General features: G+C 38.6%; 1 protein-coding gene across 7 annotated transcripts in view; it reads right to left on the bottom strand.

The window, feature by feature from the left end:
- Positions 1–1,395: 1,395 nt before the first annotated feature.
- The window catches only part of sorbs2b (sorbin and SH3 domain containing 2b), a 64,806-nt gene continuing 43,646 nt past the window's right edge, over positions 1,396–22,555 (bottom strand). For 4 of the 7 annotated variants that reach the window (XM_048176861.1, XM_048176862.1, XM_048176865.1 and 1 more), the window contains 19 exons: positions 21,122–21,190; positions 20,481–20,694; positions 20,262–20,376; positions 19,316–19,399; positions 18,678–18,734; positions 16,775–16,824; positions 16,332–16,510; positions 14,438–15,967; positions 13,104–13,189; positions 12,908–12,954; positions 12,630–12,744; positions 12,397–12,525; positions 11,841–12,032; positions 8,458–9,309; positions 6,628–6,774; positions 5,721–5,834; positions 4,609–4,658; positions 4,366–4,472; positions 1,396–3,410 (listed from right to left, as the gene is read on the bottom strand). In XM_048176861.1, coding sequence (XP_048032818.1) covers positions 3,349–3,410; positions 4,366–4,472; positions 4,609–4,658; positions 5,721–5,834; positions 6,628–6,774; positions 8,458–9,309; positions 11,841–12,032; positions 12,397–12,525; positions 12,630–12,744; positions 12,908–12,954; positions 13,104–13,189; positions 14,438–15,967; positions 16,332–16,510; positions 16,775–16,824; positions 18,678–18,734; positions 19,316–19,399; positions 20,262–20,376; positions 20,481–20,694; positions 21,122–21,190 — 4,199 coding nt within the window. In that variant the 3' untranslated portion in view covers positions 1,396–3,348. The remainder of the gene's footprint in view (positions 3,411–4,365; positions 4,473–4,608; positions 4,659–5,720; positions 5,835–6,627; positions 6,775–8,457; positions 9,310–11,840; positions 12,033–12,396; positions 12,526–12,629; positions 12,745–12,907; positions 12,955–13,103; positions 13,190–14,437; positions 15,968–16,331; positions 16,511–16,774; positions 16,825–18,677; positions 18,735–19,315; positions 19,400–20,261; positions 20,377–20,480; positions 20,695–21,121; positions 21,191–22,555) is intronic. The other 3 variants (XM_048176863.1, XM_048176867.1, XM_048176866.1) reach the window with 3 other exon arrangements.

Genomic DNA, 22,555 nt, shown 5'->3' on the forward strand with positions numbered 1-22,555 from the left:
TTCTGCTTAAATATTGTGCTTATGCTACCTTTTAAAAATACTGCAGGTAGTTTGATAGACATCATTCATATGAATTGTGTCCAAATACCTATATATGCTACTGGGGCACAGGCATCCCATCAAAAAAGTGTCCCAATATTTTCACACTCGTGGGTATGTATATAAATTGTCTTTTGCAAACAATTTCACTGGGGCTCGTGCCCCAGTAAAATAGGTCTAGTGACGCCTCTGGCTGTCATCATGTTTATTAGGCTATGTGAAATACAGGCACTGGAAAGACGTAGTGACATTATGATATGTGTTTCCTAAGTAAAGTTTCAGTAGCCCAACTACACAGAGAGGGCCATTCTGTACATGTAAAGTTGTCACCTTTATTTAGCGGTTTTTTTACAATGCAGATTGTTTCAAAGCAGCTTTATAACATGACAACAATGCAACAAAGTTTGTTTTGGCTGTACAGCAGCTCTAGAAGAAAATGGTGTCATTGTCCAGCTTAAGTAAGTTCAGTGTTGATTAATTTCTGTTGTAAAAATCATTAGTTATTCAGTTCATTTATTGATACAGCAGCTCTGGAGAAAACATATCATAGTCAGCAGCCCGCATGCTCTTTATTTGAAGGCCAAACATTCTAGCTTGAGAGCACTTGTATTGTAGGCTTGAACAGCTCCTTGTTTGGTGTGCCAGGGAAGGGCTGTTTGTCATGGCCTGAGCTACATCAAATCTAAGAAACCAGAACACCAGATAATCCTTCTTAAACCCAAGACATCACGTTATGTACCTTCTCTAGTAATTAAAAGGACAGGTCAACCAAAAATAAAAATGCTGTCATTTACTCGGCCTCACGTTGTTCCAAAACTGCTGGTCAGGCTGGTTTTAGAGGGGTTTTGGTTAGCTAGGAGACTGGGAGACCAGCTTAAACCAGCTGAACACCAGCTAACCCAGGCTGGGAGACCAGCTACTTCCATCTTAAACCAGCCAACCAGCTTAGGCTGGTTTTTATGATTTTGGGCAAAGTAGATTGATATGGATGTTAACTGGGGTTTGAGCTCTGCTCCCAGATATATTTATCAGAGAGCATGTGAGATTTTGCTCCATTAAAAACAAATGCAAGAAAAGCACAAAGTCTAGACAGAACCCCTTCCTCCTGTGAGTGAACTGGATGGCTCTGATCCTTTCTCTGGGGCAGTAACTCAGACTGGCTCTCCACTGACCCTCTGTTTACTGTGTCGCCATGGCAGCAGGAGGGACAACTCCAGGACACGATGTGGCTGTTTATAGACTGGACGGTCTGCAGGGACTAGATTGCTAGCAGAAGGATGATGTCCAGGATGGCACGATTATCCTATGCACTTACGGAGACTGTGAATCCCACTGAGAAAACAGTCTGATGAAATCTGCCGGAAAATATATGACTTTATTTATGCACTTTTGCACAGAGAAAGAACAGGCAAAGAAAGACTTTAAAAAAAAAAAAAAACATTGATTGCTTTTACTTCTTGGAGAGTCGAATCAGATATTTTTTTTTTGTTTATTAATGAATGGGTGGACATGGTGATTTAATAGTTTAGCACTTTGCATGTCTTTATATAATTCAGTGATGTGATATTCTGTCTATTCTTAACCAGTGATATTAAAGCAGTTTCCATCCAATCAGAATCCATCACACACTCTAGCACCAAATGCAGAATGCCAGAATTATGCTACGTTTAATTTAATGAACATATCACAGTGTTCTGCATTTGTTTTGTTCCTGAAACGTGCATTATTGAATATAACAAGTATCCATGTTATCACATAAATGACATGTGGTAAAGTTATGCACCAGGAACAGCACAGTTTACTTAACTTCTGCCCATGCTCAAGAACGGAAGACTGAGTGCCATCTCTTAACTAAACCACAGTAAGATCTCTGGTCTGGACTTAATGGTTCACAGAGCCAGGTGGAAATATTGCTCTGTACCACCATACGCATCTCTTAGCGGCATGGTGTTAATAAATTCTCATACTGGTAGAATAATGAGTTTGCACTGACAAGCAGTTCTTTATGAAACAACATGCACATTAAGCAAACTGACAACACAGAGACTGCATAATTCCACGAGGTATAATATTGCCTAAATTACATATATTATTGGTTCATGTTTCTATTGACTGACACATTTACATTTCTTGCTTTACTGACTGGAATAAAACTGTTAGTCATACAGTCTCACAGGAAGATTGAAACGCTGCATATTTCAAATTGAACATCAGAATATGAGTGTAATCGCTGTGCTGAACAGATCAGATACATAGAAAGTGGACAATTAACAATATATTAAGTATATCATAATGAAAAAAGTTTGCTGAATGATCAAATAAACAAAAATAGATTTTTACGTACAATTCCTCACTCAAATCGAACCAATCTGAAGAATCGAGGGCGACATATACAAAATACATGGCTGCCAATTGCAGTTCAGTAATTATGACATAATGTGCTCCTCTTATTGGCCATAAATAGATTACAGTGTGTAAACCAAAAGTGATGTGCAAGGTCACCCAACAGAGAAATATTTATTATAGGCAGTAGAGACATTAATACGAGTCAGTTTACGACGGTTAACGTGCCCACTTTTGCCAAAACGCCTTTTGTTAGAGATAAAGCATTCTCAAAAACGTTATCTCTTTAGATCGGAAAACATCAAAAATATTTTTCTCTTATCTGTAAAATCCTTCAAATGCTCAAAGGAATGTCTGGAGGAAGAACGTAGAGCCCTAGAAAACCGGAGGTCATTCTTCTGAACCAGAAAGTTTACATACTAAAAACATACATGTTGGCAGGAATGGTTAATATCCACTGCCTGATGCAAACATGACACTGCAATACTGTTTAATATATACGATCTAGATCAGATCAGACATCAGGTCCAGTGTACAGAGGGGCACCAGTACATCATTCCTCACCTGTATTTCACCCTTCCTATGAAAAAAATGTGTCTCTCAATAAATAAAAAGATAAACAGGGCACTTGATTACTCACAATGTTGAAATTCATCAGCTCAACTAGAAGGCAAGCATACTGATTTTTTCAACTATGAGAAAAATGTAGGCAACCCAACGTTTTAAAGCATTTACTGAAATTCCTAATTAACATAATGGTTTTAGAATGTAATCATCAACATATTTAAGCCAAATTACATAAATGGTGCAATAACCCCTCCGAGGTCATTGGCTTCTGTTTCCATCTGTCCAACAGGTTGATGACTGGAACATGTCATGCTAATTCCAGCAGGTAGCTGTAGGTGACATTGTCCATCTCTCCTCATGGATGTACGACCATCAGAGATGTGTATTAGAAGAGTCCATTTACAGCCGCTTCACATAGTTCCCAGGAAAGGTTCCAAAAAATTTGGTTCTCCTGCACGTTCCTAAAATATTAAATATGGAATGAGGCAGACATAAAAATGTATCTGTCTACATATAGCTAAGTATACATTATAAAGCAGGGCCGCAACCACCATAGACACTGAGGGGGACAAGTTCACCCAATAATTAGAAATGACCAAATCGCACCTCGCTATCTGTTATGACAAGAAGTTTTAAAAGTTACATTTTTTTTGTCTGCTCTGCCTCAGAGATCTAACATCTCATCAGAGATCTAATCATTTTGAGATCAGTGTCAAAATAATTATCAAAGAAGGCGGGCTTACTGTTCACAGAAGACAAGACTTAGTGCGAATTCCAACGTGACACTTTCAGCAGTGAAAGAGTGTGGTAAGATGTAAGTAGCTAAACATTTAATATTTTACAACTGTTTATGATAGAAATGTTCAGCGACACTTATATCCACCAGTGATGCAAACTAAACTTTTTTTTTGTAATGAAATTTCAGTGTTGAATTAAAATGCTATTATTTACATGATTCATGTAATTCATAATTGAATGTTAAGAGACAAGAAATGTTTAGTTTTTTTTTACATATTAGACATGAATAAGAGTGAATGTACTGTATGCATATTTTTAAAAATAAAATATTATTTGCAAATAGTTTAAATTGGTTATTTAATATCTACATTCTTATTTCTGTTTTTCCTTTATTCCCTTAAATCCCCCCCATAAACACACACACATGCATGCAAAAAAAAAAAAAAAAAAAAATTGGTCCCCCCCAATATCCAAGACATGGTTACGGCCTTGTTAAAATATTTTAATACAAATCCATCTATATATTTAACCATAAATACATGGGCCATTGTTGCATTGTTGACAGTATTTTTTTTTTTTTGTTGGAGAATAGCGCCAGCTAGTGGGAAATAAAAGAACACTAAAACGCTCCTTGTGTAGTAACATGCAACATGATGAAAATGGAGTTTACAGTCTTACCCACAAACCATCCATCATCACACTTCTCCATGACGTCAACAACATCCCCCTCCTTCAGTTCCAGCTCATCTTCATTTCGTGGCGTGTAGTTATACAGGGCTTGAAATCTGCAGAGGAAAGTGGTTTCTACGTTAGGTTATATTATGTAATATACTGACCAAATCCCAAAATGGAGTAATGTTACCATAAACAATATTTTACATTAAATTTATGCACATGAAGAAAAAGACTTGAGATACTCACGGTTCTCCTACACCTTGAAGCGGATCATGAACATATGCTTGTCTTTGGGACTGAAAGAGAGAAAACACGAAAGGCCATTTAAATGTTTCCGTCTCTCATTCTGCTGTATCTGATACTGAGAACAGCCAGAGCTCCACTGCGCTCATTGAGAACCATTAATGCAAAGCCTGAGGCCAGACCTGGATCAGCTGTGTATCTGAACTGTTAATGAACACGCCCCCCTAGATGTGATTAAAAACATATTTAAGAAATAGAGTAATTGCACTTTTGTCAAATACGTATGAGATCCAGGACTACCAGGGCTCAAATTCAGGGTTTCTAAGCCATCAAACAACATATTTTCTAAAATATGTTTGCTTTATGGACTTAGAAACGGTTGAGAAATGCCTTAAATCCTGAAAACGAGGACTGTACTCCCCTTTTTTGGAAGGAAATGTGGGGAATGGGCTGCTTGCCTGGCCCTGGGGAGTACACCTTGTTTAAGCTGTGTACACAGGAAAGATCATTGGGACATTCCCAAGAGACACCCCAATCCAGACACCCCAAACACTCTCAATGCATGGCTTAAACCAATGCTGCATGAGCAAGCCAATCTCTTCAGCTGCTTTGAGCCACAAAGAAACAAGAAAGACTGTCGAAATCCACTGTTTATGATCATGGACATGCAGGAAAACCACTTCCAGAGATGCATGCAGAACAAACAAAATGTTATCACTCTACAGCAATGTTAGGAATTAAATGTTATTTTCTTCACCACAAAATGCACTAATGCACAGACAGACAAGGCCATGGTGTTAAGAGTATCCCTCATTCATGACTCAGCATTCCTCCATATTGTACTGTATATTGAATATTGTATATTATTGCATATATATATATATATGCGTACTGAAGCACCATGTGACCATACACTGACAAAATATATGGCAGGTTATACTGAATCATTATATCCAGCTCTAGCAGCAAAAATGGAAAGAATTGCACTCAGATCAGTGAATTCCCAGGTCAAATACAGTGAATGACATTATGCGTTGTTCAGGGATACTTTGAAATGAGAGAAAACTGAATTTCCCTTGAGTCAAATTGCAACACAAGGTGCACATACTCCCTACCCTATGAGATGGTGAAAAGTTTTGACCTCTAACAGGCGATCCGCAGGACCTCCTAGACATCACAGGGCTACGAGGGGGCTTACCAACAACCACAACATCACGCCTTAACACAGGCTGAAAGAACCAGAACCAGGAGAAGCTGACATGAGAGTTATGTGCAGTCATATATGAACACAAGCTACAAAAATATACACTACTGTTCTAAAGTTTGGTGTCAGTAAGATAAAACTCATCAAGAACACATTCAATTGATTAAAAGTGACAGTAAAGACTTAAATTTAAAACAAATGCTGTTCTTTTGAACTTATAAACTTATATTATGGTTTTCACAAAATATTAAGAAGCACAACTCTTTTGCAATTGATAATCAATTTCAACATTGATAATCATAAGAAATATTTCGTGAGCACAAATAAATATAGCCTCGGTGAGCATGAGACTTCTTTCAAAAACAACCCCAACTTTTGAATGGTAGTTTATATATTCGCGTTTCTTTTCAGTCTAAATGTCTCGTTATTTACTCAGATGCCCAGCTATCCATAATGAGAGCTGATTGTTTGTTCCCATGCCAGTGGACAGAGCTAACAGGGGAAGGCATATAAAGCTAATTTAAAGGTTCCTGGGGTTGTGGGTAGTGAATTTAAAAGGGTTGCGTGATTTAAATATGTCTATGACAATTCTACCTTGCAATATAACTGTAATAATTTCTGAACTACATTGTTTTGAGTTTCATTTATAAATCGAGCACACTGTGGTGCAATAAAATGCATATTACAAAGAATATGTACTTTAAGGTCACTTTAATAGGGAATGTTAGTGTCTGTATTACGGAGTGGCAAGATTAAGAGGGAGGGTGGTGGAGGAGGATGAGCGCTAGTACAGTCACTAACAAGCACCTTGTCTTTACCTTGACCTTTGAGGAGCGGAGGTCCTGTCGAGAGAACAGTTTTGCAGAGGGAGGGGGCGACTGTGAAACCCCAGGCAAAGGGGGGGTGGAGCGCGGGGAAGGGGGAGAGTATTTAGCCGATGAGGGCTGTGTGAACGGCAATGACATCTGTGAGGACAGGGGAGAAAGACGTGGAGAGGCAAATCCAAAAGAAATGAAAACAATTATACATGCTAAAGACATTTGTTCATAAATCTCTACAAATGCTTCAAGATTTAAAGGTGAAGTGTGTATTTTTTCTGCCGTTAACGTCACCAAACGGAATTGCAAAAATTATGGCCACTGAAAATAATAAAAACCTGAGCACTCCACCCTTCTTCCATTGTTTGTTCCAAAAACATTGAATTTAAAGGGATAGTTCACCTAAAAAAATTGAAAATTATCCCATGATTTACTCACCCTCAAGCCATCCTAGGTGTATATGACTATCTTCTTTCAGCCGAATACAATAGGAGATATATTTAAAAATATCCTTAGTCCTCCAAGGTTTATAATGGTTGTGAATGTGGGGGCCGCATTTTGAGGTAAAAAACAATGCATCCATCCATAAAAAAAACAGTAATCCAGTGGGTTAATAAAGGCCTTCTGAAGCGAAGCAATGCATTTTTGTGAGAAAAACATCCATATTTAAAAGTTTATAGATTCAAATAACTAGCTTCCGGCGGACGACCGTACGCAGAACGCGCAAGTTGCGGCAAACGAGTAATCCTCTGACGCGATGTATGACGCAGGATGTAGGTGTGTCGTAAGCTTAGACGCCTCTCGCGGTTCAAACAAATAGGGCTGTGCAACAAATTTAAACTCCTCTTCCTCTTATATCGAAATCCTCCGACATTTCTCTTTAAAAATTATCATTTTAGATTTATAATCCGTGTTTTGCTCTATCCTCTGCGCCTCCACATTCGTCATTACGTTGTGCGTCAGGTCAAAGGATACTCTTCTGATGCAAATCGACTTGTGCATTGTGCGTACGGTCATCCCCCAAAAGCTAGTTATTTGAAACTATAAAGTTTAAAATATGATTATTTTTCTTGCAAAAACACATCGATTCGCTTCAGTAGGCTTTTATTAACCCCCTGGAGTCGTATGGATTATTTATTTTTTTAATGGATGGATGCATTATTTTTTACTTCAAAATGCAGCCCCCCATTCACAACCATTATAAACCTTGGAGGACTAAGGATATTTTTTAATATCTCTCTGATTGTGTTTGTCTGAAAGTTTAGTCATAAACACCTAGGGTGGCTCGAGGGTGAGTAAATCATGGGATAATTTTCATTTTTGGGTGAAATAACCCTTTAAAGGGATAGTTCACACCAAAATATCAATTCTATCATCATTTACTCACCCTCAAGTCATTCCAACAACAACTTGTTGTCTTATGCAACACACATATGCTATGTGCTCTATGAATGTGTCTATCAGTGTTTACATGAAAACAAAAGAGTAAATTAAATCTGTTCATTATATAAAGTGACCATATCTTTTCACAAGACTTGGATTAAACCCTAAATTCCTATGAATTAATTTTATGATACGTTTATGACCTTTTTAGATATGCTAAGTTTTGGTTACCTGGACTTTCAGTGGAGGGACAGAAACCTTTCAGGTTTCAAATAAAGAGTTACGGGTCTGGAACAATATGGGGGTGAGTAGATGATGACAGAGTTTTCATTTTTGGCTAAACTATCCTTTTTGTATTTGGTCATCAAAAAAAATCACACACTTCTCCTTCAAAGAAATCTATTTTGGCTATTCATTTGGACAGTATATCCACACTGCGGGCACTACCTCACTATCTGAACCCTCACTCTGGGCGGGTTGGACTGGAGCAAACGTATTTGATGTCAGGGGTTCATTTAAGAAGCCGTTGTCTTCTTTCGGCTCTTCCTCTATAAACAGTCTGGGAAGCTTTTCCATTATATCTGGTTCCTGGCGATAAAATCCCTCTTCTTCTATGAACGTGCCCTTTGATTGGCTGGCCTTAATGATTGACACTAACTCCTCACATAGATCATCATCGGGGTCTTTTGGTGGGAGAATATCCAATGGGGATTCATGTGCCTCAAAAACAACCAAGTCAATAGGGCTACGCAATTTAGGGGAGTCTGTCTGGCCTGGTTTATAGTGGTCTTTGCATTCTGAGAACAACTGCAGTTCCTTCTCAGGTAAATCTGATTTTTGACTGGAGAGTATCTCTATGACACTGGCAGACCTGGGGCTGGTGTCAAATGAGGGTGAGGTGGGCGAAGGAGTGAAGGAGGCGGAGGTGAGGTAAGGTTGTGGTGACAGGCTGGGTTCGGGGGACATGTAAGACTTTGGGGAGAAGATGGGAATGAAGTGGCCCTCTTTGAGCGCAGGAGTGGAGGAGCGGGGAGTGAGGGCTGGAGAGCGGCCCAGCATGGAGGAGGCGGGAGAAGGGGAGATGGCAGAGTCCAACACTTCATAGTATGGCTGGAAATTGGAAGGAAAGGGAGGAGGTGTAGGGGCAGGGGTTCCTGAAGGAGACAGACCCAGAGTGAGGGCCAACCACTCGCTGGTGATGGCCTGAAGGTGTGCGGCTCTTTGTGGACTAGGAGAGGATGAGGAGAATGGACGGACAGTTGGGGATGGAGAGTTGTAGAGGGTACGTGCAGATGACGGCTTAAGAGAAAGAAGGAGAGAGGAGAAACAGAAAGTGATAGTGATGATACATGCTGGAAAATAAGAGAACCGAGAAAAGATAATGAAAGTGAATTGTTACGAGAAAATACAACCTAGAAAACCATTGTACAAAAACAGCACTTCCTCTTCAGTACATCTGACAGATTCCAGATTTTTTCAGTTGTTTATAGCTACAGTTTGTGTTTGGGTTCCATTATGTGTAGATTATCTACTACAGCCTCAGCTCTGCTAAAGTACATAGCTTGTTGCAGTTAAGCACTCACGTACTCTAAAAGCTCTGCAGACGCAGTATGTGGAAAAGAGGCATGAGCTACAGGAAGGATATGCCAATTAATCATTTTTAGAGCACATTTGCTGTCTGTATTGATTTGTGAGATGGAAACAACAACAAGGTCACTGAGGGGTCATAGCAAACATAACTATAAACCAGCAATAAGAGTATCCTGTCCTCACAATACGAGCCTTCCACATCTACCCCAGTGCACAATGCTTTACAAGCACTCTTATATCAAGTTTAAATGAAAAAGTCACTGGACAAAATGAGCTAGAAGGGCATATTCTAGACAAATATGTGTGTATTTGTGAATTTCTCCTAAATGTTTTTACAAATATAAGCCATGTTTAAAAATATATGAATCTTGCACTAATGTTTTACAACCAGAAAGTGTCCAAATACGCTTCATCTTAATTTTGAACAGTACACAACTGTATCCATAAGATACAGATCAGTAAGATTTCTATAAGACTTTTAGATCGTTGCAAAATATTTCTATTTCTTTGAATTTCCTGTTCACCAAAGAATCCTGAAAAAAAAAAAAATATCATGGTTTCTAGAAAAATATTAAGCAGCTCTGCTGTTTTTAACATTGATAATAATAAGAAATGTTTATTGAGCACTATATATCAATTCAGCATATTCCAATGATTTCTGAAGGATCATGTGACACTGAAGTAATTATGCTGAAAAGTCAGCTTTGCCAACATAGGAAAAAATTAAATTTTAAAAATATATTAAAATACAAAATGTTATTTAAAACTGTAAAAATATTTTCAATATTAATCTTTTTATTTTATTTTATCTGCATTTTATTAAATAAATGTAGCCTTGGGGAGACTTCTTTCAAAAACATAAACCAGCTTCAAACAGTGTATATCTGTTGATTTATCATTTAAAACATAATAAAGTTATCTAAAAGTGTGCTTGTATATTTATTTATTTATTTTTTCACATTTTTAATTCGACTTTATTTCCAGATTAAGGAAACAGTAATATATAAACAACATTGGTTTGATATTGTGTTATCTAATGCAATAATATTCATCTTTTATGTGTGACTTAAGTGTCCAAATACTTTACATGTAGTAAAAATTTAAAATCTATTTTGTATTTGTTGCAATGTTTGCTACACTGCAAAAAATGCTGTTCTTACTTTTTTTGTCTTGTTTCCAGTCCAAATATCAAAAAATTCTTAGATCAAGAAGCATTTTCTTGACAAGTAAAACTTATTTTCTTGTTTGTCAAAATTAAGTAAGTTTTTCCTTAAAACAAGCAAAATAATCTGCCAGTGGGGTAAGCAAAATAATCTTAATCCAAACTGAAAACAAGATTATATATCTTATTTTTGGTTTGATATAAGATCATTTTGCTCACCCCACTGGCAGATTTTTTTTCCTTTTTTAAGGAAAAACTCACTTAATTTTTACTTATTTTTCCTAAAAACAAGAAAATAATTTTTACTTGTCAAGAAAATGCTTTTTGATCTAAGAATTTTTAGATATTTGGACTGGAAACAAGACAAAAAATCTAAGTAAGAACAGCATTTTTTGCAGTGTACAGATACAAGTCCAGTCCAATCACATTAGTTCACCTTTACAGAAACGTCTCTTTCAGTAACAGCAAGAGCCAAGCAGCACATATATAGCATAGCAGGTCATGACCATGTTTTAATTAGCCTATACTGGATACTGGCAGGACGTGTGATTAAGCTGATCTAATCCTGCTGGACTCGCCTCATGTGAGCGAAGGAATAAGCCTTTACTTCTTTGTTCTTTAGATGGAATTACAACTCAAGGGCATTTAATCTGAACTCAGGCTTATCTTACACAACGAGCCAAAGGTAAACTAAAGATGACAGAGGTGATCTATTTTGGCACTGGGACATTTGCCATCTGAGAAAGGATTAATTTTGTACTTGCCACCTTGTTGGCACTGATAGTGATGTACATGACCTATGGCAATATGAGTAACATGATATACATGAGAGGTTTTGCTGCCTCTGATGACACCGTTTGTCGGCACGGATCATGTATTTAAAGTATAAGTCACTATTTATTTAGATAAGATCATAAAGTCACTTAACTGGATCAGAGTATATATTTTGTGGATATAAGTTCCCTGAAATTCAGATGTCTTCAGTCACAATGATTCAAACCTCATAAACTTCTCTTAAACTTTTATGTTTTAAACCCTTTAAGTAAATTTTTAAGTAAAATTGCATTTGAAAACATACCCTACTGTTCAGTCTGTCACTGGAGTAGCTGGTGGGTATACTTGGCCCAGGAGGTTGACCAGTACTTTGTACTGTGGTCTTCTTAACGACATCCACATAAGACACTGGAAAAATCCCTTGTTTGTTTGTACCTGGGATCTTTCCCTCAAACCAGTTCTTATCCACCTGCCGCAACAGAATAACGCGCTCGCCCTAGAAGACACCAACACAAGAGATAAGGTGGTATATCTGTTGGATTGAAAGCGAAAGTGCAGTGCAAAATGACAAAATCATAACCAAATAGAATGTACTTGATATTTAATATACAACTACGTGAAGAAGTTGTGGCTGGCTGGGGCAAAAGTTTAGTTTTTTTTAAAGGTGTTTTATGTCTCGTCACGTTATTTCTTCCTATTTGATTAGAGCACAATGTTAGAGTTCTGTAGATCATTAGCATTCAGTAAAAAGTGAGAATTATTTAGCAAAAGACATGCTCTTAAAGTGGTAAAGAGTGGATTAATGAGCTGTTGCTGACACTAAAGGATATTTATGACACCAGTACTAGGAAAATGTTTACTTTTCTTAATGAAAGTTCCACATTAGTATCAGCATTAAAGTTGTAGCGGGCAATTGCTTCTCCAATTTCTCTGCTTTGAGCTGGAGGAGGAGGTCTCGCTGGCTGATGTCTCTCTGAAGGAGGGATTTTCTGTGAAGAGAGAAATCAGAGGAGAAATATAATCATATATATTAATCAGAATAATAATAATAATAATTAATATGTATAAATATATAGTCTCATATAGTACACACCTCAACATATGAGATGGGGAAGATGCCCACATGTCCACGATATTCTCCTTCATACCAGTTATTATCTATCTGCCGAGTGATGTATACCGTCTCTCCTTTCTTAAACGTCAGCTCTCTGGAATGAAAACAAGTTAACTATATTCTACATGGGGAAATAACAAAAGGAAAGACATGCAAAGCAAAGACATGAATAATACATGAAAATGTACTAGCTGATTATAGCACATCAAATGCAGAAGGAAAAGAAACTGGTTACATGGCTTGCAAGTTGTTCTTACTTCGCTGTCTGTGCTTTGAAGTCATATATTGCTCTGGCTGGCAGTTTCTGATGAGTGAACGAAGCAGAGAAATCAAACTTTAATACATGCTGTCGTGATGTGGGTTTATTCACAATTTGATCAAAGCTTAGATAAAAGATTAGAGTTTGTACTAAAATTTCACAGGAACATTACAGAGCGATGCATATTCCCTTACCTCTCTGACTTCAGGGGTTTGTCTTCTGCTCTGCTGTGTGTGGCTGCCCACATCAGGGTAAGAGTATTCTCTGGATGTGTCCTGATCTAGAAAGAACAGAGAAGTAAAAGGATTCAAAGACAAGTCTCACAGAGATCCAACACTGTTACATGCATGGGAACAAGCAAAAGCAAAGGAAATAATGATTTGGGGCTTGATGAGAGAAATGCACACAAAATAAAAGAAAAAAAGGAAATACAAATATATACATATTTATAATATTTATTTTTTATTTGTCAATAAGATACGAATGTATACATATTTTTCTGTCCGTAACAAACAAGTAAACTTCCATGAATCATCTCAGAAGTTATGTTACACCCATCCACACTAGACTCAGATCCCCAGTATAGATCATGTGTATTTATACTAGAACCGCAAATGGTTAGCTGGCATCTGTGCCAAGTGCAGGCAAGCCCCCTTGCTCTGAACGGTCTTCATTTATAAACACTATTCACTATGCAAAAGTATACAGTGTCGCATGTCTTTATGGTTAAAAAATAAATAAATAGACATCGACCTTCTCCCAAAACATATAAACTAAAACTTTAGGTACTGAGGTTGATCTCATCACCATCAGATTTAACAGAGTAAACTACGTTAACACTCATAAGAGAGTTTCTTTCTTCCCAAGCCAATAAAATCTCAAATCTGTTTTTAGATAGTATGCTTCAGCTGCTCAAGTCATGTGTCCAAAGCTATTTATATAGACTGAAACTTCACAAAGTTACATTTCTTTTGTGGCAAGCCAACACACAAAGTAGTGTTCCTCTAGTGTTATGATTCCCAGACAATTCATGAACCTAATCAAATGTATACCTTAAATGCAAGAAAGCATCAACCAAATGGAGTAGGAACATAACTTTAAATAATTGTTTGTGGAAAAAAGTTTAAAAAAAAAAGGACAATTTGATAAAATGAGAAAACAAAAGAATATATGAAGCAGAGGATGTGGGAATGAGTCATGCTCTCTGATGTTCCTTGCAACAAAATGATTGCTTTCTCTAAGCCAGGGGTGTCCAATCCTACTACTGGATGGTCACTGTCCTGCAGAGTTTAGCTCCAACCCCAAATAAACACACCTGAACCAGCTCATCAATGTCTTCAGGCTTACCTGAAACAAGTTGGAGCTAAATTCTGCAGAATGTCGGCCCTCCAGGAGCAGGTTGGGACATCACTGCTCTAAGCAAGCACATTCACAAACACAGATGGAACAATGCAATGGTGGAGGAGCAGAACTCAAACACAGGGGACGAAGGGTACTTGGGAAACCAATATGGATGAGTAGAGTCCACCTTGATAGTAGCATTCAAAGTTGTGGTTCCTCTGGTTGTTGTTGCTGTCTATATGGTTGTGAGAGGCACTATGGGACAGGTGTGAGTACTCGGGTTGGTGAGTGTCCTGACTGGGCATGCCGTCAGGCTGTGGGTGGTAAGAGCGAGGTTGAACTGTAGGGCTGCCTCTCCCAAGCGCGTGCAGGGAGGAATTTCTTTCAGGAATGTCGGGAAGCAGCTCCACCAGCAACCTGTGAAGGATGCTGTTATCTGGCAGGCTTCCTCTGCGCTTCTCAGCGCGGATGTGGTCGTAGATGTCTTTTAGGGCCGAATCTAGAGCGTCGTACACACAGCTCTTGGAGTTCGGTATTCGGGAAAAACTCAAAGGTGACAGGTTCTTCCGGCGGAAAGGCACTGGGCTGACTAGGAAGGCAAGCTTGCTGAGACCAAACTCAGATTCTTCTACCCGCAAATGTTGCTTCCGGTCCTGCTTGGCCCTCTCGTGCTTGATCATAGTGGTGAAGCGCGTGTAGGAAGCCGGGCAGCGGCCCTTGCAGGAGCTCACAAGCTGCCTGTGATAATGATGGTGGTGTCCTGATCCGCAGAAGCTCTCGGAGGAGGCATACGAACACAGGTCGAACTCCCTCTCGCTGCAGAAGGATGAGCCTTCAATCTGAATGAAGTCACTTAGATCAGACACTACAGCATCATGCTCACTGTCTGAGTAGTCGTTGTGCATGGCAGAGTTTTGTAATTGGTCACTGGTGACTTGGATGTGGATTGGCACATGGGTGTTTATCTTGGGGTATTGAGGCCGTCCTTCAGGGGGATTCCTGGCCGGTGGTTCTTCATCCAGTAATGACTCAATAGAGAGGCTACGCTTGGGGCTGCTGGTCCTCCTAGAAGAACCCCTGATCAGGCACTCCTCCCCAAGATTTGGCATGGATTTGGACTTCTGGATCAGACTCTCGAATTCAGAAATCCTGTTGTGCACCATGTCCCTAGGCACCTCTTCATTAGAGCCCTTGTTGCTAGTGCGTCTGTCCTTCCGCTGTTCGTTCTCATACTTGTGTATCCTGGCTTTCACAGAGCAGATCACGGTAGAGTTTATCAGCTCTTGCCGGTTGATGTGATGCATCTTCTTGTATAGTTTGAGGAAGCCTGGTGCGTCGTGGGCCGAGCGGTGCCTGGTCCTCTCCCTAAGATCCTCAGACTCTCGAACGTCATTGCATTGTGATGCCTCTACTTCCCCGTTGTGCAACAAGAAACACGTGCTTTCCGAACGGGTTTGCACTTCTTTTCCCCTCCCCTCAGATAGGAGATCATCACAACTCCAGGATTTGAGCTTAGATGAGGTCTCTTCTGTATTTATCCAGTCTTCTGGGTTCTCTTGGGCACTTTTCCAGCCATCAGGGAGGCTGGAGAAGCCATCTGAGACAGCCATTAAACTGTGCTCATTTTGCTCTTTGCTTTGATATGTGGATTCTGAGGTAGCATGGTTTTGATTTTGACAATTTAAATGTGCTGTGTGCATATAGCTTACATCCCCACCTTAGATATCCACCACAAGCAGCATGGTAAAAAAGAGACATGAGAAGACATTAAAAGGTAATTGACCCATGGGAGAGACAAGTAAGGACGATTATAAAATGACCTGGAAGAAAACTGGAAAGAATTCAGACATCTTGATCAACAAGCCCTCGTTGAATAAAGAAGAAGCAATTGATATGCTAGACTACACTGAGGCAAGATTGTAAACACTAAATAATTCATTGAACTTTATTCATGCAAAGGGAAAGTCATTTAAAATTCTGCTTGTGCTGCGAGGAGCAAAATGAAAATTGTCTGAGATCCTTCCCCTGTTGCTTATTCTTTCAATAAGGTCTACAAATGTGACTGCTCATCTGACGTCTACCTTTAGTCCTGGTGGCCGCGAGGGAACCGGGGCTGGTGAGGGTATTCCTCTGGGTGCTGCTGCTCTTGGGCAGCTCTGGTGGTCTCACAGACGTCTGTGTTGTGCCCACGCTGCTCTGTGCCCTAGGCTGAGCTGTTGCAGGTTCAGATTTCCGTCTCCTCTTGTTATCATTTGCAGAGCTGCAAAATGAATGTAAAAAGAGTAAAAACACTGGTAAAGGATTTTCTGAATGCTAAACTGCAGCATTATGACCTGCACCAAACATCCACTATAGATGACCTTGGGACCAGTTAGTTAAAAGTCATTGCAAAGAAAAGGTCTGTTTTCAGATGTCAAATGGTTTCATCTAAAAATACAGATATTTTTAAACATCTATGAAATTAAAAGTATAGATTTTTGTGACTTATGTGTCCAAATGGTTTTTGGGGTCACAGTAAACCTACCTTGATGGCCTTTCAAGGCTCCTGTCTGAGGATGGCTGATAAAGGGAGGTCTGAAACAGATGAATAAGAAAGAGCAGGGTGAATTCCTCACTTAATGTCCGCACTTACTATACAGTAGGTTCCCTGATACCTAGTGCTCTCCTTCACAAATCCAACAATGGTTAAAAACAATGAAACTCCTTATGTCTGGATACGGTCACATGGGCAGCTGTCCTTCAAAAAGCCCAGCCATTCCCAGGACAGCTAGACGCGTTAGATCACTTACAAGGGTTTCTATGTCGAACAAAGCAGGGAATTCCTTGTACGCATGGCTGGAGTAGATAATCATCTTCCTGTTTGCTGAAGCTCTGAGCAGTGTTATCTGGAACAGCTCTTCGGACCAGCAGCAGACGCCCCTTGCATTTTTTTAACCCTCTTTAAAAGTAGCCCAAGCATGCAATACCAGGAATGTCTCCTCAGTGTGACACATTTACATCGAGTCAACATAAATACAGCTCTGAGTGACAGATACCACACTTGTAAGCTCAAAATTTGGCTGCAAAGCCTCTGTGACAATTTTTAGCAATTCTTTGTTTGGATTAACAGCATTCCTCAAACCATAACTGTTACTACATCAGACTCTAAGTTACATTCTTTCCTTATAGTGGTCAGTAGCAATTCATTAGAAAAAATCATTAGGGATTTTAGGACATAATTCACAGATGCACCACTTTTGCATGTGGTAGTTAATGCAAAACAATGCGTCTTGTTCACTAACCAATTTAGTTCAACAATTAATTATTCTTAATTCATTTCTACATTTGACAGCCAGCAAACTATTTACAATGACAGAAAAAAGCCCCTGAGTGAAACAGGATACGTAACATGATACTGTACAGGGCATGTCCATAGATCCTTCACCTACTACAAACACATGGACAGAACCGACAGATGACAGCCAGGAGGAAGTGCTCTTGTCTCATGATAAATATACAATGGAATAATAGACAAAAATGATATTATGACAAATAAAAGAAGCTGACGTGGATGTACATGCGGTACGCTGATTCTTGAGACATGGGACAAAACATGTCCCGCATTTTCACCTGCCATTACTTTTGAAAATAGCAGCATTTCCACTTTAATAATGTTCAGAGGTAATCACTAGAATGTTCTTAACACAAATTTACCATGCAATCCTAATATGCAGCCAACTGTTTATTTAATCAAAATGATAAAATTACACTAAATCAAATTTATAAAATGACATGAGCTGTGTCCCAATTTGTGTACTTATGCACTATTCTCTGCCATTGTATAGTATAAATACTGTGAGTAGTGTCCAAAAAGGCACTAAAAAAGACACTTACAGGCAAAAAACACAAAAAGTTTTATAGTTTTATATTTGGAACTGTGCTTATTTTTTCTTTGTTATAGTCACAGCTCTGTCACTCTTGTAAAGAAATAGTTTTTCCTCATTTTAAGTATGCCCTTATACATATTTGATATACATATTTTTGTATCAAATGCACATTATATATCTGAGAGTGTTGACATTTAGTCAATGTTAATCAATGTTAAAAACATTTAGTGAGAAGCTGAACATGATTAACAGTCTAATCCAAAGTAATTCTTCTGTACATAAGCTATTATTTTTGTCAGTTTTGATGTCTAATATGTCCCATATCTCAAGGATCAAACATTTTGTATTGCTACATTCCATACAATAGGCTTCGTGTTATAACCAAAGTTAAGTAATGTTAAATGAATTTTGGTTGAGAAAGTAGGCACTAGCCTATTTATATTAATTTCTCTCTCTCTTTCAGTCAGTCAGTCAGTCAGTCAGTCAGTCATATTATATGCCAGTGAAGCAGTTTATCACTCATTCACTTCATTCAGATTCATTCATTCATCCATTCTTTACCTCTGCGCGGAATCGAGGTGAGCTCTCTGGATTGTAATCAAGACGTTTTTTTGGAGGCTTCACCAGAGGTGGAATAGAGGAGGGGAGGAGCAGAGAAACAGTGACATAACAAGGGAGAAAGTAAAGTAACATGACAGAGGAGAACAATGTGACGACCACAAACTGAAGTTGCATATATGCTACAAAAACACTACACACTGCAGTATGTCTGCTTTTATATTATCTAAAGCACGCCAAGCCTAAGACTACAAAACTACACACACCTTGCACAGAGTGAGACAAAAGTCAAACATCTAGTTTGTAAATCCAGCAAACATTAAAAGTCATGCAAATAATGGTGAAATTAATTCCACAACATATTTTATAATCAGTGAACAGAGATTTAATGTGTACAAAAAAAATAAAAAAATAAAGAAATCAAAGCCTGCAAAGACTAAAATGCTGGTAAGAGGAAGCGAGGCTCATTATCAAACTCCATCGTATATGTTACAGCGTCCGGAATTGTCCGCTCATTCCAACCCGTCATTTCAGACATGACAATCACGTGTCGGCAGCATGTGCGGCACGTATCTGACCTTTCCACCCCCACACCAATCACAAGCGGCATGCTAGGAGCACCAAACCAAAGCCACACTTACCGGCCGCCCAAACTCCAGTTCAGCAAAGAACTTATACCACGGCTCATTCTCTAAATCTATGTCCTCAGGTCTTAAGTTACTTGTCTGGTGTTGAGAATGAAAGCAAGTGGGAGAAGAAGATGAAAGGAAGGGATGAACTGAGGTAATCATGGGAATGCGACAATCAGATACAGATGTAAAATGAAAAATGTCTTCAGCTGACAAGAAACAAGGAAAGTTCAGCAGAGCTCAAAACTGTTATATTTTGTTGAAAATAGCAACAGAGCAAAGGCTGTTTTTATTTTCCCCTCCTATCCAGCAGAGGGCATTGGCACATAATAAATGACTGCACAAGGACAAATCGTTCCAGCAGGAGCAAATTGGTTTCTCCAACCTTATTAGTGACCTTGACCACATTACGCTCTAATGGACCTGCAATTTATGTGTTCTATCAAGTGACTCTACACAAGCTTGCTGAAGCACTTCTGCTCAATTAGGGCAAACGTTTGTGGTGATTCTTTTAACATATACAGGAAGCTCATCATGTAACTTCAACTGTTTCCATGAATATCGCCAATACAATTCCAGTAATATATAAGAATAACTCAGTTTAGTCAATCAGCATATGGAGTATCACGCCTGCAGCGCTGCTGACACCGTGGATTCACCGATTGATAGCATTTCATTAGCTGTTTCTGGTTTACGATCTGTCTATACCCATAAAGCCACGGGGCATTGATTCAGATCAATACGTTTGTGCCTTCAAATACTAACCTCAAATTGTAAAAATGCCTCATAAACTTTATGGACTTTGTGCTGCTAACTTCCAAAACAAACCATGAATAATTAATTTACCTTTAAAACTAAGCTCACAATGTATTTAGTTCATTTCATTCCATCTGGGTCTTTTTAAAGCCTCATGAAAAAATAAAAACATATGAAACATTAAAAACCACTGATTACTTACCGTTCTTTCTTGCTCTAAAACAGACGACTTCCCCGGCTCATAGTCAAAAATACTCCTCGGCTCTGCTCTGTATTTCCGTGTGTCAACCTTTCTATCAGGAGGACCCCACTCATTCCTGGAAGACATGCAAGGAAAAACAAATATTGCCTGTAAATCGAGACGTAGTAGCATATGCTGTGAGATGTTGTCATTGCGTAAGCATGGATAGGTGCTTCTCACATGTCAGGTGTGCTCCTCCCTCTCTGTGGTGCCTCCTTTTCACCGGATCTCTGTTGTGTGGATGCTGATGTGGGCAGAGCAGAAGGGAGAGAAGAGGGAGCAGGCACCCTGAAACCGTATACGCCATTATCAGAGACACTCTTGGTGATAGGCCGGTAAGTGCCGGTTTTAGGTGCAGGATGGGCCTGAACAGCATTAGGGGCAGCATGCTTATCTGAAAGAAATAACAATATATATCTGTATGGTTTGTGTCAAAAAGAGGTATAATAATACTACTAATAATAACAATATAATGATTGTTGTTATTATTTATATTATTATTATTTATTGAAATTACTGAATTATTTTATTCATATATATATATATATATATATATATAAAATTAGAATTATTATTTATTTATTATGATTATTAAATGTAATTACAAAATCATTTATTACTACATAAATTGTTACTGTTAATTGTACAGTTTGTACAATTTGTTAAAAATGTAAACAATAAAAAATAATTTAATTATTTATTATACTTATTGTAATTGGTTTATACAAGTATTTTTTTATATTAGTATTTTTTAGGTTTGCTTTACTGTAATGTTCTCTTAAAAAAAAAAAAAAAAAAAGAATGAAAAAAGAGAGAGAAACCTTGTTTAGAAAAAGTACCAGTACTTGTAACAGGGTCTGTGGCAGTACGGGATGCCGGCCACTCGTTCTCTGTGAAAACAAATAAGCAAACATGATTAAAAGTACACTATGTAACTGTTTTTGTTCAAAATTAACAAAACTTAAATAATGAGTCAATACATCAATTCTTCTTCCAAAACGTGTTGTCTTACCCTGATTCACTATGGTAAGTGTTTATATTTTAGACCTAGTGGGATGGTTTTCTCTGGAAAATGTGTACATACGTCACTTGCCCGTGTGTGTCTCGTCATATCCGTAAATAGACAAAAATGATGGGAGTAGGTTATTTGTCACAAAACGAGTGTGAAATATTGACATGGCCCATGCTAAGTCTTGAGATGGTGCTTTTTTATTGCTCAATAGGTGAGTAAGGTATTTTATTGAACAGATAAATTGTCATATGTAGCTCTCTAACAGTGTTCATTGGAAAGCATTATCTATTGTGAAGAGTCATTTCATTATGGTTGTTGTAGCGTTGGACTGGAATTTATTTTAAGGAAGTACCGTGTCTTTTAATCAGTATACAGTAGCAACAGTAACATCTTCAGCTAGTCAGCTTAAGACTGTTTTATGAGCAGTAGAAACCACATTCATATGGAGCCGAAGCACAACCAAAACAATGTTCTTCTGCAAAATGCATGCAGTTATGTTTTTTAACAGCTAGAGGGCCAAAAGTTACATAACATGGATTGCACATATTACAAAAAAAGACCTGCATAGAGTCATTTAAACTTCATAATGTAAACTAACTCCTTTGCAGGATGTGAGAGTAAGATAATAAAAAACATAGGATGAGAAATGACGGTGTTGATCCTGTGACCCCTGTAATCTTTCAGGCAAACATCCTGCCTGTCCATTTCCAGTAATGAACACACTTGTAATCCACAACCTGCTGAGTAAAGCTCTTTTGTTGTCACTCCTCATTAGATGGCCCTAGGTTGCCCTTCTCTGCAAAAAAACTATCCCTTTAGCAGACAGGTCTGCAGACACACCGAAAATACAGGTCTTTATCTTGTCTGACATAATTAAAGGTGCTCTAAGTGATGTCACACGTTTTTAGGCCAAAACATTTTTTGTCACATACAGCAAACATCTCCTCACTATTCGCTAGCTGCCTATCCCCTGAACACACTGTAAAAAACGCGGTCTCTGTCGTCGCCTCAAGCTCCGAAAACGGCAATAAAAACAAACTAGTGCAGCCTGGACCACGAATCATAATAAACACGCTCCAGCCAATAACCGACAAGAATGATTTTAAATGCGCGTTCATGACTGTTTCAGGAAGCACGGAGGGGAGGGGGAGGAGGAGGAGGAGGAGGAGGAGGAGGAGGAGCTAGCTTCTGTTTTGTTTGACAACACTTTGAAGGTCAACAGGAAGTTACTCCACCCAGGATC

Source organism: Megalobrama amblycephala, linkage group LG23 (assembly GCF_018812025.1).
Source record: "Megalobrama amblycephala isolate DHTTF-2021 linkage group LG23, ASM1881202v1, whole genome shotgun sequence".
Classification (NCBI taxonomy): Eukaryota; Metazoa; Chordata; class Actinopteri; order Cypriniformes; family Xenocyprididae; genus Megalobrama; species Megalobrama amblycephala.